This window comes from Notothenia coriiceps, unplaced genomic scaffold, assembly GCF_000735185.1.
Source record: "Notothenia coriiceps isolate Sejong01 unplaced genomic scaffold, NC01 NC01_scaffold00036400, whole genome shotgun sequence".
Classification (NCBI taxonomy): Eukaryota; Metazoa; Chordata; class Actinopteri; order Perciformes; family Nototheniidae; genus Notothenia; species Notothenia coriiceps.
The window spans coordinates 424,492-440,931 of record NW_011369101.1 but is presented as its reverse complement, the minus strand read 5'-3'; the positions used below and the strand labels follow the sequence as shown (position 1 = coordinate 440,931).

The 16,440-nt window shown below is 40.7% G+C and overlaps 3 protein-coding genes across 3 annotated transcripts in view; 2 read left to right on the top strand and 1 right to left on the bottom strand.

Moving 5' to 3' along the window:
* Positions 1-16,440, top strand: part of LOC104963762 (forkhead box protein P1-like) — a 924,791-nt gene that overhangs the window by 619,108 nt on the left and 289,243 nt on the right. The window lies entirely within an intron of this gene.
* The window catches only part of LOC104963749 (mitochondrial import receptor subunit TOM40 homolog), a 666,013-nt gene that overhangs the window by 429,897 nt on the left and 219,676 nt on the right, over positions 1-16,440 (top strand). The gene's annotated exons all lie outside the window — the stretch shown is intronic.
* Positions 5,852-16,440, bottom strand: part of LOC104963747 (eukaryotic translation initiation factor 3 subunit E-B) — a 30,923-nt gene continuing 20,334 nt past the window's right edge. The window contains exons 10-13 of the mRNA XM_010792392.1: positions 8,667-8,776; positions 8,319-8,421; positions 7,110-7,244; positions 5,852-6,100 (exon numbers count right to left, since the gene is read on the bottom strand). Of these exons, the coding sequence (XP_010790694.1) occupies positions 6,062-6,100; positions 7,110-7,244; positions 8,319-8,421; positions 8,667-8,776 (387 nt within the window). The 3' untranslated portion in view covers positions 5,852-6,061. The remainder of the gene's footprint in view (positions 6,101-7,109; positions 7,245-8,318; positions 8,422-8,666; positions 8,777-16,440) is intronic.

Genomic DNA, 16,440 nt, shown 5'->3' with positions numbered 1-16,440 from the left:
ATTACAGATCTCACCATTGGAAAACGGCAGCTCCTCAGATCTGGCATGCACTGACCGAGGCAGACAAAAGCCTCCTTCTTCAGAGGCCTTTGATTCTGATTAGAGCTGTCAGGTAAACAAATGGGGTTTTGTTTTTCCTGCTGCTGAAACTCTCTGAAGAGGAATACAACTCCATCAAATGAGTTGTTGGAACCCAAGTGATAAATCGTGCTATAATTGAAGGGAAACTTGGGAACTTTTGATAGTAGCATTTACGGATTGGATTTGACTGCTTATTTTAAAGATTATAAATCAGTCCGGCAGTGGCTCAGTCAGTAGGGGCTTGGACTGGGCGCTGTAGGGTCGCTAGCTCAAGTCCCCGACCAGACCTAAAAATGGAGTGTGGACTGCTACTTGGAGAGGTCCCAGTTCACCTCCTGCCCTGCCGTGGTGCCCTTGAGCAAGGCACCAGACAACCCCCTTCCCCCGCCACTCCCATTGCTCCCCGGGTGCTGTACAATAGCTTCGCACTGCTCCTAGTACTAGACTCCTGGGACTAGGATGGGTTAAATGCAGAGACCACATGTCACTGTGTGTGCTGTGTGCTCTGCATGTGTGACCATTACAGAGGGTTTCATCCCTCCCTATATTATATTATTATATTATCACAGAGTAGTGTCTACTATGGGTCATATTATAGTTTTATTCTTTTCTATAGCTGTTTTTGTCTTTTTTGCAGCACGCTTTGAGAGTTTTCATTAACTGTGAATAATTTCCATCTGGATGAATACCAGACTAAGAGTGGTTGTCCTCTCTATGGTGGCCCTGAAGCTCAATACAAGGCAACTCATGCAAATAAACCATAAACGGGCAAATAGAGAACATCTTCAAAATGTCTCAGCACGTGAATTAAGAAACAAAAGCCCCAAAGTGAGGGAATCATACAGGCCCTCCGTACCTTTCTTTCCTCTGAATGAAAGCTGAAAGAATATGTAAGTGACATTCCCATTATCGAAAGAATGAACAAGCCCTTTCTTTCATACAGTTTTAGAAAAATCACATGCAATCACAATGAAATCGTTCATGTACCGCATAGCGCGATGGATATGCTAGAAATGTGAGGGCACTGAGCTCTGCTGTGTCTCCTACAATCTCTGACTGTCTTCTGAATAAATGTATGCAATACGATGACTATGGTTTGACATTAAACACCCATTTTCCTAAGATATGAAGTAAATGCTGATACAGTATTGACACAATAAGATCCATGTGTTTCGTACTTTTCTGTCATTGTCTCCTATGTGATCTAATTCAGAACAGACTGACATCTTAATAACTTATGGCTGCTGTGAAAGAGCCCTAACATGTCTCTCTGTCCACACATTGGCTGCTGCAGGAGGGACTGGATGTCTGTTGGTGTGTCTGTGCCGAACAGACAAAGGGCTTCACTCATGGAGGCATTTCAGAGAGTCTCTCAAACGTATCACACACAATGACTGCACAGTGCTTCTCCACTGTGTAACAGCACTCATAATGACAGGGCCAAAAACACACTGAGTGATGCCACTACAGTTACAGATCTCTGTTATGAGCCCACTCTCAGCATACTTAGTAATGGTATTGCAGCGTGATAAAGCTGCAGCTGCCAAGAGGTTATAATGTGGTACTTAGATTATATAGGAAGAAGGATACACAATAATATGTTAGAAGAGGGGGCTAAAGCTAAAGAGTATCTGTTCAATATTACATTCACTTTGTTTGGCTTTTAAAAACGGTAGTAGATGCACTAACGGTGCATGCTCTTTAACTGACTGGGTCTTTGTTCCAGAACAATGCATTTACTTTTTGAGCTTCAGCAAATGCTAGTTCCTCCTGCATTTATAATAAAGAAACACTGTTGCTAATGCTGGAAAAATGGAATGCATCACTTCCCCTTATTACTGTCACAGAACTTCAAATATAAATACAGGATACACTGCTCAGTGAATCACTCCTGTGCTGTATAAATCAGCAACCTCAACGTTCCTAAACGTTAGCCTGCAGCCAGAAAAAAACAGGTTCTGATTGAAATATCTCAACAATACTGGACGGATTAACACAACAAGGTTGGACAGACATTAAACATTTCCCAGATGATGAATCCTCACATCTTTAGTGTATCACTGAAGTTCCTTTGGCACAAGCTTTATGTGGTTTTGGGCGAAATATCTCTATCAGATTGCAATAACCTTTGGTTCTGACATTTGTGTTCACCCCAGTATTAATTGTTGTTACTTTGTTTTTTAGTAACATTCTCAGTAAGATGCATCATGAGGTCAAAGTTTTTATTGTACCATATTTTTGACTCTTAAAAACTGAAATTCCTAGCAGCCTTTAGTGCTAACTCATGTTAGCATGCTAACATTGAGAGAGATAGTGAATTCCTGAGAGCATGTTAGCATTTAGCTCATAGCACTGAGGTGCCTTTCAATGCTTGAAAATGGCAGTGTACCAATGTAAATGTTGCTGACCTGCTTTAATAACTCATGGATGTGTGGTAGGCTAAGCATTAAACATTCTAAACTAGCATTCCTGAGTGCTGCAAGTTTACTCAAAACTGAAGGATGCCTTTGAAGCTGCATTTATATTGTATTACTAAGTGGTATTCATCAAGGTTGAATCCCAATCTTTAGTTAAAACCTAAAACCCTCTAAAAGCATTGAACATGTACGTAGTGTTAGGATGTAATCCATGGAACACATATCGGCACTTCGTAGGTTTGTTGCTTGAGCATTTTCATTTCATACAACTTAAATGAGCACAACCATAAATAAACAGAAATCAAATGCAACATACAAATTAATGGAGCAGTTATATTATTACAGAAGCATCATATATAATAGTAAAACACTGACACGTTTTTTCTACATATTGAATATCTTAATTTGTTATATTCTAAGTACTTTTGGCTGGTGTACATATTTTAGTACGGTCTTGATGCAGCATGGTATTAAACGTATCAGTAGGCTACTACTGATACGTATGTGCTGAAGAAACCTCCAATAGGATCTTTGAAATTGACACAACACAATGTGGGATTGACATATGAACATTTAAAATGTGTGTCGCACAATGGTAGAGCCATACAATCATGTGATACCACCACGGGATAATGGTTGATAACACTGAATAGTTGACTTGATCAGCCTGGGCACGAAACTGAGCGAAGTGTAAGTGAATGAGGACCTCTGCAGTCTGAAGGAGGGATTACAAGCTGACACACTACTGCAATAATAAAAGCAGATTGAACATGGCAGGGTGTGTTGACAGTTTTGGTGCAAAACATTACATTCTTTAATAAAAAAAGACAGAATAAAGTCACACTTAAGACAATTTCTCACCTTAGCCGGAGCCTTAGATTTGGAGCGCTTAACCATCACTGTATAGAGAAAAACAACAACACATTTTTTGTATAATATAATATCACAAAAAATAAACAAAGTATTACTAACAAGAAGTGGTGAACGTGACCCAGACATATCTCTAGGACAGTGGAGATGAACCATGGATTACTGCAAAGATCAGCGTTTCTAGCAGATGCATGCCTCTTATCAGGATTCTGCAAAATCCCTGTAACTTGTAGGCTTGAGATGAATGTTGACCCATGATGTAACATCAACATATGTTATACTGTATATAACATATCATTAAGCTCACAATCTGGAGTGTGGTACAACATAGTCAAACAGGAAAGTATGCCTGTGATTGGGCTCAGCGGCTTCCTAAAAATAGACATGTTTTTTTGTAATAAAGGGCATGAAAGCCCCATTGTATGCTCTCACATGGGTACAGGAACATTTAAAGAGAACTGCTCCGACCACAAAATACAGGCAGAGCCAACACGAACTGGCAATTTCTGGAAAGTACTGGAGTCTTGGAAAGGAAACGGTTTACAATTACCGCACTTAAGGGAAAAGAGGCATTTCCACTCAGTGCTCGAGCCTGAATTAAAGTAAAAACTTAAGAGCATGCAGCAGCAGTATGTGCATCAGGCCTCACACACCCATAAAGGGTGTGTGTGAAGGGTTGAGGGCCCACCTACCTGCCAGGTACCTCTCCAGGGAGGGTGAGGATCTCTGGTTCCAGCTGTAGCAGCAGAAGAAGAAGAGCCACACCAGGAGGGTGGCCAGCACCAGGACCAGGACCCAGAGGAGTCGGGCCACAGCCGGGTTAGTAGCAGCCCAGGCTGTCAGGACGTCCATGCTGAAGGCTGTCCACTGTCTGATCTGCAGAGTGTGTGTGCAGCAGAGCTAATGGATGTATGTGTGTGTGTGTGTGTGTGTGTGTGTGTGTGTGTGTGTGTGTGTGTGTGTGTGTGTGTGTGTGTGTGTGTGTGTGTCCTGAGTGCAGCCACGGTGCTCCAGCAGCAGCAAGGAGAGCAGATGGATACCAGCTGTTCCACAAGGAGCCCTGCTCAGCCCACGTCAGCTCTCAGAGTGTGTGAGCATGTGTGTGTGTGTGTGTGTGTATGAGATTGTGTCTGTTGTGTTTTACGGAGTCCTAGAAAAGTGTGTGTGTGTGTGTGTGTGTGTGTGTGTGTGTGTGTGCGTAAGGGAAACAGTTGGGAGGAGTGGTTAGGAGCTACAGTGGCAGAATAACCGTCAGCCACTCCCCTGCTGAACATCAGAAGTTGTAGTGTAGAAGGAGTTGTAATGCAGAGGGGCCTCACAGAAATGCACCAAGGGCCCTTTCCCCTCTCTACCTGAACAGCTGCCAGCAGTATTTTAATAATGACGGATGCATGATTGTGTCTTGACTCATAGATCCCCTTTAAAGGGGTTTTCGTGGAGCTTCTGTCCATAAATATGTAAAAAACCTGGACCTACAGGTCAAGATATTCTTAGACAGACTTACAAGGTGTGTACAAGATAACAAAGATATAGTGAACTTAAGTGAACCAAAATGATTCACCTAACAGGTTTTAAATAACCCCCATTACTCTCTGGAATTGACTAGCACATAAACTCAGGTCTGTGAAAAAAAAAGTTGTCTTTAAAAGAATAAAAAAACGTTCACGAGCCTTTTGGGAAGTCTTAAGTGTGTGGTTAGCAAGTCAAACTTAAAAAAAAAAAAAATTCCTTAATTCCAATTGTATTCTCTCTTTTTGTATTCGTAAAATACCTTCCCATCTTGTCTTTGCTATTTACTTTTTCAAACACATTGAGTCTACACCTGTGTGCTATATTAATACACTTGTTATAAACCCTGGCAGTATGTTACTGTTTGAATATGTACTGAAGACTTATGTACAGGAGATAACACAGGGCTAATATTCGCTTTACCATATTCCAAAAAGGTGAAGGCTTTGCAGTGTCATTCAACTTCCAGAAACAAAGTGTGGTTGAACATGAAGTGGATGAGCAGAAACAACTTACTGCCGTTAACAGAGGAGCCAAGAACATGAAGCGCCCATTCATCCGATTCAGTCTCTCCAATGATCAAATTATTAGCGCCTCCAACGCCAAGGCTTTTTGTAGAAATCTCAGTATCTCTTTTAAAGTGTTCTTTTTATGTCAAAGTTCCTTCTGTCTGTTCTTATAAGGGCTCTATTATGCTTTTTGTGGTTGTCCCTTTCCTGTAGTGTGTTATAGGTTTGTGTGCATGTAGATGGTCTGCAAAGGATTCAATCCCTGTGTTCCCTCCAGAGGGAGTTTCTCTGCCACACACTCCCCCCCCCCCTGTAACCCTTTTTAAAATATTATATTCTGGCTCTATGGCAGGAAATTCTGTCTGTCGAGACTTAGGAAACAAAAATGCGCCATCTAGTGGTCAAATGAAAATAAAGAAAGAAGAAACAAATCTCTTCAAAGAGGCACAAATGTTTTAATGATAACTTATGACATTTGTTACTTACAAAGTGTAAATCAATTATGAATGAAACCAGATATCATTTAAAATGAAGAGAAGACAATGTTTTTTCTTACTGCAGAGGTTAAGCTGCCAGTTAAATAATGATAAATACTATGCTGATAAATAAATTCAATAAAAAGCCTAAATGATATCCCCAAGAGCCATCTGCATCCTCTTGAAGCCGCTTTCCATTTCAATAGAAGCCAGAGTCTTGAGCAGCCCAGTTTGGTGTCTGAGAGAAAGCACAACAACAAATCCAAAGCATTAGAAGGAATGCTCAACATTTATTTTTTAAAACACAAAATGAAATACATTAGAAGTTATCTGTGGATGTTTACAATATTGATTCATCAGAGCGCAGTAAGACAGAGGAAAGTGGAAGGTGACCATTAGGAACATTTGAAATGCCAACATCTAAAAAGAACACTTTAGAACAAGTGTCTTTATAAAGTATAAAATACATTTCAAATACATTAGCCTTGAACTGGTAACAGCCAGCGTATCAATCTTCAAGATTACTTTGGGTGCCCTCAACGAAGAGTTAACAAAGTTACATCTGATTGGCTGATTGTAAACAGATTGTTAGGGAGGGGTACTGAAATGACCCAAACCAAATCATATCTGCATGTCATCCTTTTCTTTACAGCCAAATCCCTGTAAGAGTTATTTCATTAAATGAAGGATGTGATTGGCCGACTAATGCAGCCGCTTCAACCAATCCAGTTTGTAATTAATACTAGCTTGGTTTCACTAAATATTTAATAATTAATAATAGCATTTTCCTAATGTATTTGTTTGAGTTATTTTAGGCTTGAATGCTTTCATTCACATGACAGGTATTGTATTATAGGTATACAAATGTTTCATATTGAGTGCATACAAAAATATGTAGTGCACTCACTCTAAATGAGTCTATTTATTTATATTTTAAAATATTTTATATATTTATTATAAAGGATGATTTGTATCTAAGAATATGATTTATATCATGATTTACTGTAAAAAAAACAAGCAAAACTATAATTGATTGTATATTCAATACCTTCATTTAGCCTGAAAGGAACGATCTATTGTTTCATAACCGAATATTCCGCCAATGCAACTATTGGACTACAAGGCCATGAATATTTGGCGTAACCCACACATTTGAAAAGATTTTTATTGTCCTTCTCAATTTTGTCGGTTGACTATTAAAGGTAGACATGTTAACATCTCTTTAAAATGTTTAGTTCTCAGTGTACCTCATTCCTGTTGCTATGGGCGACCTTCTTCTCTATGTTCACGGCCAGCATCTGGCTGCGGAAGGACAGGCTCTTGGTCTTCTCGATTACCTGCTGGTACGGAGACACCGCGTTGTTGCCCATCACCACATGACCCTGGGGAACAAGTTCACAGATGAATATTCAGAAGAACGCACTCGATGCTGCCTTCGGTCCTGTAAGGGCAAGTTACATCTATTTTCATAACGGTTTGACATCTCATAGTAGATAATAGAGTGGTGCAGGAATGAGTCCTAAAACCAGGAAGTTAGTTAGCATTTTACCACAACCTTGCTCCCTCGTCTCAAAGTCAGGAAACAACCCACTTGTTATTGTCTGAAGCTTCTATGTGTCGTTTGTATATTAATGGCTTTTGCTAACAAGGGCCTTTGTCGACATATTGCCTTTTTCTGAGCGCACGCTTATTTTTTCAGTTAATTCTAATAAGAACATGCCATCACCTCAAGAAAGGGCAACACTCCCAGCATCTTTTCCCCGACTGCTCCACCTTTTTTTGCGCAGCCCCTTTGATTTGAAAATATTTCAAATGTCCCAAAAGGCATCGTTGACGTCACTGTAGTAAATGGTGGAGAAGGTTGATTCACTATCATAGTGAAGACCAAGAATTTGATTTGTTGGAGCATATCAGCTGGACACTGGATGTTGTAACCGGTGAGCGTTATCCTTTTATCTCCACAGACACACAGAATGCCTCCTCACTCAACGAGAGTCAGTATGTCAGTAATAGCAGCTGAATATGAAGATGTAGTGGTCATAGAAACAATGAAAGAAGCGTTGGGAGGAAACTCTTCGGCTACTTCCTGCCAGAAAAAAGGAGCTTAGCGGACACAGGACCTAAATGAGAAGAGTCATCAGGCCGAACATTAGCCGCCTTGAGCTTGGCGGTTGTGAAACAATCAAATAAAAGTGGTGTTAATGTGTTGAAAGGGTCCTGCTGAAGAACAAGTGTCAGTATCATAAACGCGTGTTCACCAGAGACCGTGTTTATTTCAGTCCAAAATCGAATGGGAAAGTCCTAATGCTTTCTGTCGAGGGAGCACTTGCGATGCTAACTGTCAAACATAATAACATCAAACTTGACTGCACCGTTCTGTACAGGGTTGTTTATGCTATGCTGGGCGAGTTGAAGGATATCTGACTGGATGTGGATTAGTGAAAGCAAAGCCTCACCAGTTTGGAGTCGATCTTGGCGTCGAGTCTGGCATTACGGATGAGGTTGACGATCCACTTCTCCGCCTCCTCCGGCGTCATGTTGAGCTTGTCTGCCAGCATGCTGAGTGGAGAGAGAAGAGGAGGAGGCCTTTCCGTTAAGTAAATATCCATTAAATTCTTCAAAATTCTCTTTACTGTTGATAACGCTTCAAAAGGAACTAGGATGAAAAACAACTGCAATTTGGGAGCGCTGCAGAACATCAATCATTTGGATATACGAGAGTTTCTGTTTCTGGGCTTTGACTAATAAATAAGGCACTGCACACGCCGTTTTTGACAAGTTCAAAGACTACGAAGACGGTGTACCTGATGCTGATGCACTGATGAATCCTACAAAAGGTCTCAAAGATGAAGAGGCGGGCATTCTCTATGAAATCCTCCAGGCAAGCAACCAGGAAGAAGTCATTTACAAGAACCTGAGGGGAAAGAATCTACTGTTAGAAAGCATCACTTTAAACACAATACTGAGCATTCACATATAGAAAGTATAGGAAATGAGTTTTTCTGCCAGCACATTTTCCATTGTTTGGATATGACGTGTGTGAAGCCATCATTTTAAACCATATCCATGTTTAACTGGAATGATAAGTATACTATAAGCACATAACAGCACCACACGGTGACCACATATGATTGGCCGGAAAAATGTTCCTGTGGTCTGGCTGTTTTTTTTTATCTACCCACATATTAAAATGTCCTGTTCCAAACTATCAGACCTCACAATGTACGGTTTTGTATCTGGTTTGGATAATGTCGATCTTTGGTAGAAAGCAGAAATCAAGTTACGGAACCATAACGTAATATGTTTGATAACTTCACAGGGACAATTGTGTTGTTATAATGTTTAACATTTTTGCAAGCCGGCTGGGCATCACTGATGCACAGTCAAGAGGACTCTGATCAAAGCTGCATTCCTAATCATTTCAACCGTGTTTTTCATCAGAGAATTATGATCAAATCAAATCTTGAAATAACCTTGACTGAAATAACAAAATGATTGTTTGAGCAAGACTAGATTGACATGAATTTTGGAAATAATCGATATCATTTGATGACCGAAAATGGGAATTTGACACAAAACTTACGACTCATCTAAAACTGGATTAATACTATGAAGAGCAAACTCAAGACCCACCTTTTTTTAATTTGTTTTAAAATTGTTTTGTAAACCTCATCCTCCCCTGCCTCCAACCTCGTCATTGATGGCTACTCCATCCCCTTCTCTGGCCAAGTTAAGAGCCTTGGTGTCATCCTGGACAGCTCCCTCTCATTTTCACCTCACATAAATCACATCACCCGGACTGCCTTCTTCCACATACGCAACATCTCCAGACTCTGCCCATCGCTTTCTCAATCAAACACTGAAGTCCTGGTCAATACATTTGTCACGTCCCGCATCGACTACTGTAACGCCGTCCTCTCAGGCATACCCACCAAGCTCATCAATAAACTACAAATCATACAGAACTCTGCAGACCGGATCATCACCGGCACCAAGGCCTCAGAACACATCATCCTCATCCAACTCCACTGGCTCCCGGTTCAATCCCGTATCAACTTCAAAAACCTACTGCTCACTTACAAAGCCCTACATAACCTGCCCCCCCCCTCCTAACTGGCTGACCTTCTTCAAGAGTACACCCCCTCTCGCTCCCTCCGCTCCTCCACTGCTGGTTTGCTGACCGTCCCCACCCCACGCCTCGTCACCATGGGTGCTCGGGCTTTTAGCTGCACTGCTCCCAGACTCTGGAACTCCCTCCCCCCGCACATCCGACAGTCAGACACAACCACCATATTCAAATCCCAATTAAAAACCCACCTGTTCAAATCTGCCTACTCACTGTAGTGCTCCCCATTATATGTTTCATTTGTGTCCACTTGACTGTCTCCTCCATGATTTCCTGTTTGTGTTTTTATCATGTTCTGTTGCCTATTAGCGTTTTCTTTTCTTTTTTTAACAAATTGTACGTTGTCCTTGGGTGTCATGAAAGGCGCCTAAAAATAAAATGTACTATTATTATTATTATTATGTTGTAGCGTGCTATCCAAATTATGTGTTTAAATTATTGGAATCATTGAAGTGTGTGAAAACAAGCTTATTGGTCGGCCAGTGGACCTGTTTGTTTAGTCAGCAAAAACTGTGGCCCCCACTACCCATACTCTACAGGTATGTGACAGGTGGAGGATTATATTAGGTTGTGGGGGATAAAACAATGAGGGGCTCACCTGCACACCCCCACAGAGCAAAAACGCTACACATCACATGGTTAATTATTTCTTGACTGTTTATTTTATTTCCCTGTCTATTAGTTTGTTATGACAGGCTGATAATGTTGTACAGGGCAGCATCCAGATCCACTGGAGAAAGCCTGTCTGGCAGAGACCATCTGGCATCCCATCATTATTCAGAGCAACCCCCAGACCCTCAGGACATGGCCTGCCTAGTCTTCACAGAGAAGTATGAAATCCTATGACAAAGCCATGCTACATACTTAAGCTAATTGGACAACAATACACATTAGTACTACAAACAAGAGTGACCCTCAAAATGTACCATTTCATGTAGATAAAAACATTCTTCATCTCTTTTTTACATTCAGCTAACAGATTTCCAATCTACACAAAAAAACAGAGCCATTTTCAGGGATACAATCTGAGATGTTGGTGATAATGCAGCTTGGGGGACCGAGGCAGAACTCCACATTAAGAACAAATAGGCCTTTGAAATAGTCATTATCCAGCTCTTGCAGCAGATTATAGTTATGCTCTGTACATCTAGATATTATCTATGGAACATGCTAGATTTCAGTATTGGTTTCAATTGACTATCAGTTCCTAAACGGACCACTAATGCACTTCCCCTTAACTTAACTTTAGGTAAGCAAATTTAAAATTGTGCTAAAGGGTACATAAATAGCATCCCAAAATGACTTAATAGGGGTTGCATTCTTTGATTTTCTGCTTTCTCAATTATTTGTAACATTTGCAGGCTGTCGACAATAATATGTATAGTTGACAGCCAAACAAACAGGCACCAGGAGGGTAGGAAAAAAACAGACATTTGTATTTGATGCAAGCATGTTTTCATCATTATCTAGGGTTTTCTGTAGGGGGACTATTACAAAAAGTGATACTGAAGCAAAGTTTGTTGTAAAATGAATGCCGAACTGCCACTTGTTATAGTTAAGTAGATAATTAGACATTGAAGGCTACACTTTTATTTCCTGATTTTTGCCAATATTCTACTTTATAGTACCTCACCTGCTTATCCCGTTCATATTTTAATTTCAATATGTGGAGAAAGCACATGTGTTTTAACAACCGGATAAATAATAAAACCAAAGGAAACCTATCAATTCAATTAGGCCAACTGCTGTAATGCTGGTTGCAAGTGAGAGATTAAAGCGCAATTGATGGTCTTCTTCCTGTGTCCTTTTTACACGGACAGGTTAATGGTGTTCAGAGGAAGACTTTAGCATAAGGCCTCTCGTTAAAGACAGACCCGCACTGATTTATCTGGAGTGCAAGTGAGGTTGACGAAGCAGCTAGATAACTGTTAATCCTGCCAAACCTCAGAGTGTAGCCCCAAATCTTAGGGATTTTCTCGGAAGCATTGCCTTAACCTTCTTCACTTCACTAGAATTTGCTGCCTCTGAGAAGCGGTAGTCTTTCGGTAAGGAGGGCAAAAAAACGCTGGAAAGTTACATTTTGGCAAGGGAATAACTGGCATAGCCATAAACTCAGGAGTCGCTTCAACTCAAGATAGGTGAATACAAATGGCTTCTATGGATACCCAATAGTCTCCTTTTTGCAGACATGCCTAATGCTAATCTTATAGGGTTTTGGACCACAAATCCCGTGCCTAAACAGTTTTGCAATAGCTCACATAGAGTTAAACTGGAGAGCTGAGACTTGTTGATCCTGACCATTTCCTTTGTGACGAGGTTACTCCCGATTAGGGCATTTCATTGTAGGGATACCTTTTTTTAAAACTTCACCGCAATGTATAAAAGTTGTTGTGACCTCTAGGATAATTATACCATCGTGAAACTTAACCTGTTAAGCCCCAACCACAAGCTAAATAAGTAAGGTCATACAGAGGATGGATGAGCGTTCCCAGCTATATTAAAATAGTGCCTGATCAGTTTCCTCAACGATTTTCAACTTTTCTTATACTAAATCAAATCATGGAATTGTTGGGGTTTGTGTCTAATAATGACAGACAATTTATTGCCTTTATATGGCATATCCTGTTGACCTGCTCTCTCCCCCTAGAGATCCCCTTCCCAACGTTAATAAGTACAAGAGAAAAAATAGTTGTAGAACCTTATAATTATTGACATAATTGATTCAATTGAAAGTCTACTATCCATTTGAGTTTATCAAAGATAAAGAAAATATTCTCACTTTGTGCTACAGTATCATGTTTTAAAACCACTTTTCTATGAAATCGCAATTGAACATAACAAGTGTTAGTGTGTATGTGAGAGTCAGGCAGAAAGGATTGGAGGGTATACAAGGAATGTTTCAGTTTCACAAGGTAAGGTTTTCACTTATTCTTTAAGAGTGACATGCCGAATCAATGTTAAGCTTTGACATTTAGACCCAGAGGCAGGGAAATGACATGATTGCACTTAATTAAGACAGGTGCTATTGTGCCCCAATTCTTAGTTAAAAAAGCATAGAAGGCAGAGATTAAATCTAACAATAGTTGACTTTGATCAGAGAACACAAACGTTCTGCAGAAGGCCAGCCTTTCGCTTCACCCGCACTTCAGAATCCACACTGCGCACGGGAGGAAAAACATTTTTGTACTTTCCTGAACCATGTGTAGAGAGACACAGATGTTGAAAACATTTGACGAATTGGCAAATAAGATGCAGGTAAGCGCACATCAGGCACCAATTTGGGAGACTAGACATTTGTCTAAAGTAGGAGATTCAATTTGGTTTGTCTTTAAAGCTTCCCCAATCCATATCTTTCTATTAACAATGGATCAAGAGACATGTGTTATGTGAAAGATGTGCTCATTCTGATGCACTCACAGAGAATTATCACCCTACTTTGCAGTTCCCCTCAGCTCTATGAAGCGTTGTAATGTCTCTCAGCTCATTGTTTTGGTTTTATGGCCCACATCCTGACTATTCTGGTTCAGTCTCTACACTCTCATTTCCAGCCGCAGCAGGTACTGTTTTCAGAGAACAAAGCTCCAAGTATAGTACCTGCTCTACATCAAACAGGAAACACTCTCCTTTAAATATCTCTCTGCCATTGTTGAGCTGTAGACCATTTATCTGCTAATAAATACCTGGTAGTCCAGTTTTCGTGGCTTTATTTTGTTTCCCATTGGGTATGTATTTGATTTCTGGTTAGGGGATGGAAGCTCTGAGTCCTACGGCCCGTGGTGTGGCTGGCTCGGTTTCCCTCCTTCTGTTTGTTCCTTTTGGCCAGTCCTCCAGACCTCTTAGTTTTCCGGTTTGCTTGTGTGTGTAAAACGGCTGGACATCAATAAATGCTCGTTACCCAAGTACCGGTTTTTGCGCGTATTATTTTATGTTATGGGTCTCCCCACGAGCCACTACCGCGGAGTAGAGGGTGGGCCGTAACAGCCCCGTAGACCTTCTATTAACCTGTTAAGCCCCAAGCCTGTTTTTCAGGTCTCTGGCTCTAAAATGATATTCCCAGAACAAATCACTATATCTTCACTTCTAAAAGGGGTAAATTAATAATCTTTTTTCTCAAAGCAATGATAAACCTGTGAGTTGGATGTAGAAAAGTCAGAATCAATATAGAAAAAAAAACACCTGTGGGGTCATTTGGGTGTATTTGCCACTTCTCTGGAACCCATCGGTTGATTTTGATGATTGACACCACTTTGGAACCGATAGAGCCAATAGAATCGAGAAGGAGTTCCTAAATCCATCTCAACATTACCATTGGTGAATGAGAGAGACCACACGACCACACAACACACACACACACACACACCACACACACACGACACACACACCACCAGATTAATACACCGTTTTAACGAGTTTTTCGACTACTGTGAGTTGCCGTACTGTAACAAAGTAGCTGACTTCCAGGACTTTGAGGAGAGAACTTACCGCTCGCCAGTTGAAGTCGTAACGTCGGGACACTATAAGGGACTCCATCAACCCTCTACGACACGGACCCACTTCTTGAAGAGACAGAAACATCAGGCGAACGAAGACGTCATACCGTTTAGTTGTCCACCCGTCTAGGAAGTTGTCAGGAATTTTCTTAAGACACTGTCGTCCAAGGTCAAACCGTAAAAACGGTGACAATGCCAGCTCTACATCAACCGCCCAGCGTGACAAAGCAGTACCAGTACTACCACAGAAAAACAAGTCGGTCACATGTACCAGAAGTCCCTATGTTCTTCCTTTTGTCCGAAACGTGGGGTGAAATTTTAAACAAGGTGGGACTTTCAAAGTCAACCATCCTTTGAATACTTGACGTGGCCTAGGGAGTGGTGAAAGTAAGAAAACGAGTACCCGTTGGAACCTTGTTTCCCACTACATTAAACAAGGGTCAACAGTAACTGGTTGAAACTTTAGAAGGACCGAGACGAGAAGACAATTACCTACCTGTCAGAAGATCACACTGAAGCACGTCTTGAGGTTTAACGCCATTCCCGGTAACTCGGAAGACGTTCGATAAGAACGGTGGAACGGAGCATCCGGTGAAGGAACTCTGCAAGAAGAACCTAACTAAAACGAAAGTACAAAGACTCAATAAATACAACAAAGGAAACTGGCATAACAAATGTGTAGGAAAGATCTACTCTTGGTATTAACAAGACTTCAACGACGGTCTGCACAGAAAGTAAAGTCCTGTCTCTGAGTGTCTCCTACCGTAACATCAAACCCAGATACTATTGGTAGTAGTATAGTAGTAGTAGTAGTAAGTAGTAGATGTAGTAGTAGTAAGTAGAGTAGACCAGGCCTAACACAGAAGAAGGTACACCCCGGCCAGACGAACCGTAGAAGTCGTTGTGAGAGAAGTTACTTTTCACAAAATCTTAATAACAAGACTAGGTTAGACTAATGTCCCGAACCGACACCACCGTACGACGAGTGGAAATGGTTGCCCAGAGTATAATAAACCGCTACTAAAGGACAGCCACAGAACTTTTCAGTTCACCGTAGAGGAAGGTTTTTTCCTCATCCGCATCAAGTGTTGACGTACCCACTAGTAATACCTTTTTTGTCAACATTCAACGTGGACACCAGGATACATAAATTATGTAATTTCGATAAATACTTATAATACAGGTTTAGTTAATTTTTTGTAAAATCCCAGAAAGGATTCAGTTCTACTTTACATTACACTTTTTCCTCTGTTTATTATAATTATAGTTCTACTTGTCTGTTTGCTTTTACATCAAAAAGGATTAAGTAATTAATACGTCATTACATTTGGCAAGAAAAACTTCAACCCTAATCAAAAAATTAAGAAATAAAGGGTCTCCCTTTACACCCCGTACGAAAGTACCTCGATGGTCATCGATGTTAAATCCGAGTATTGATATGTCATATCAAGCGCCATCGAGGCCATTGGATATGTAACACTCATTTTCTGATTTTATTGATGGGTGGTTGTAAATATCGGATCGGATATTCATAATCATTTGTAGTGAATGGTTGTCCCCTGTTCGGGCTTGGTACTTTTAATCTCCTTCCCCATAGAGCACGCTGTGCCTTTCATTTTCACCGGGCAAATAAATCAAAGAGAGATACTTGTTGGGAGGTCTCCGAGGCATGTTTGAGTCCCCCGTCACTTCCGTTATTTTTGTTGTGTTTGAAGTGAAATGCACCGGTTTTGCCGTTTTATGCAGAGAACGACAAAAGACTAGTTTTAACCAAGTTAACGTAATTTTGGCGTATATTTGGCGAACGACTTCACAATAGGTTACAGAGACACAGGTGAAAAACTTTACTAATGAACATTAGGTAGTTATTGTAAATTACAGGTATTGTCATCAAAGAAGTATATATCGACGATACTCTCGATGCTCCTCACATAACTCTCGAAGGCCAAAATCCGTTACGAC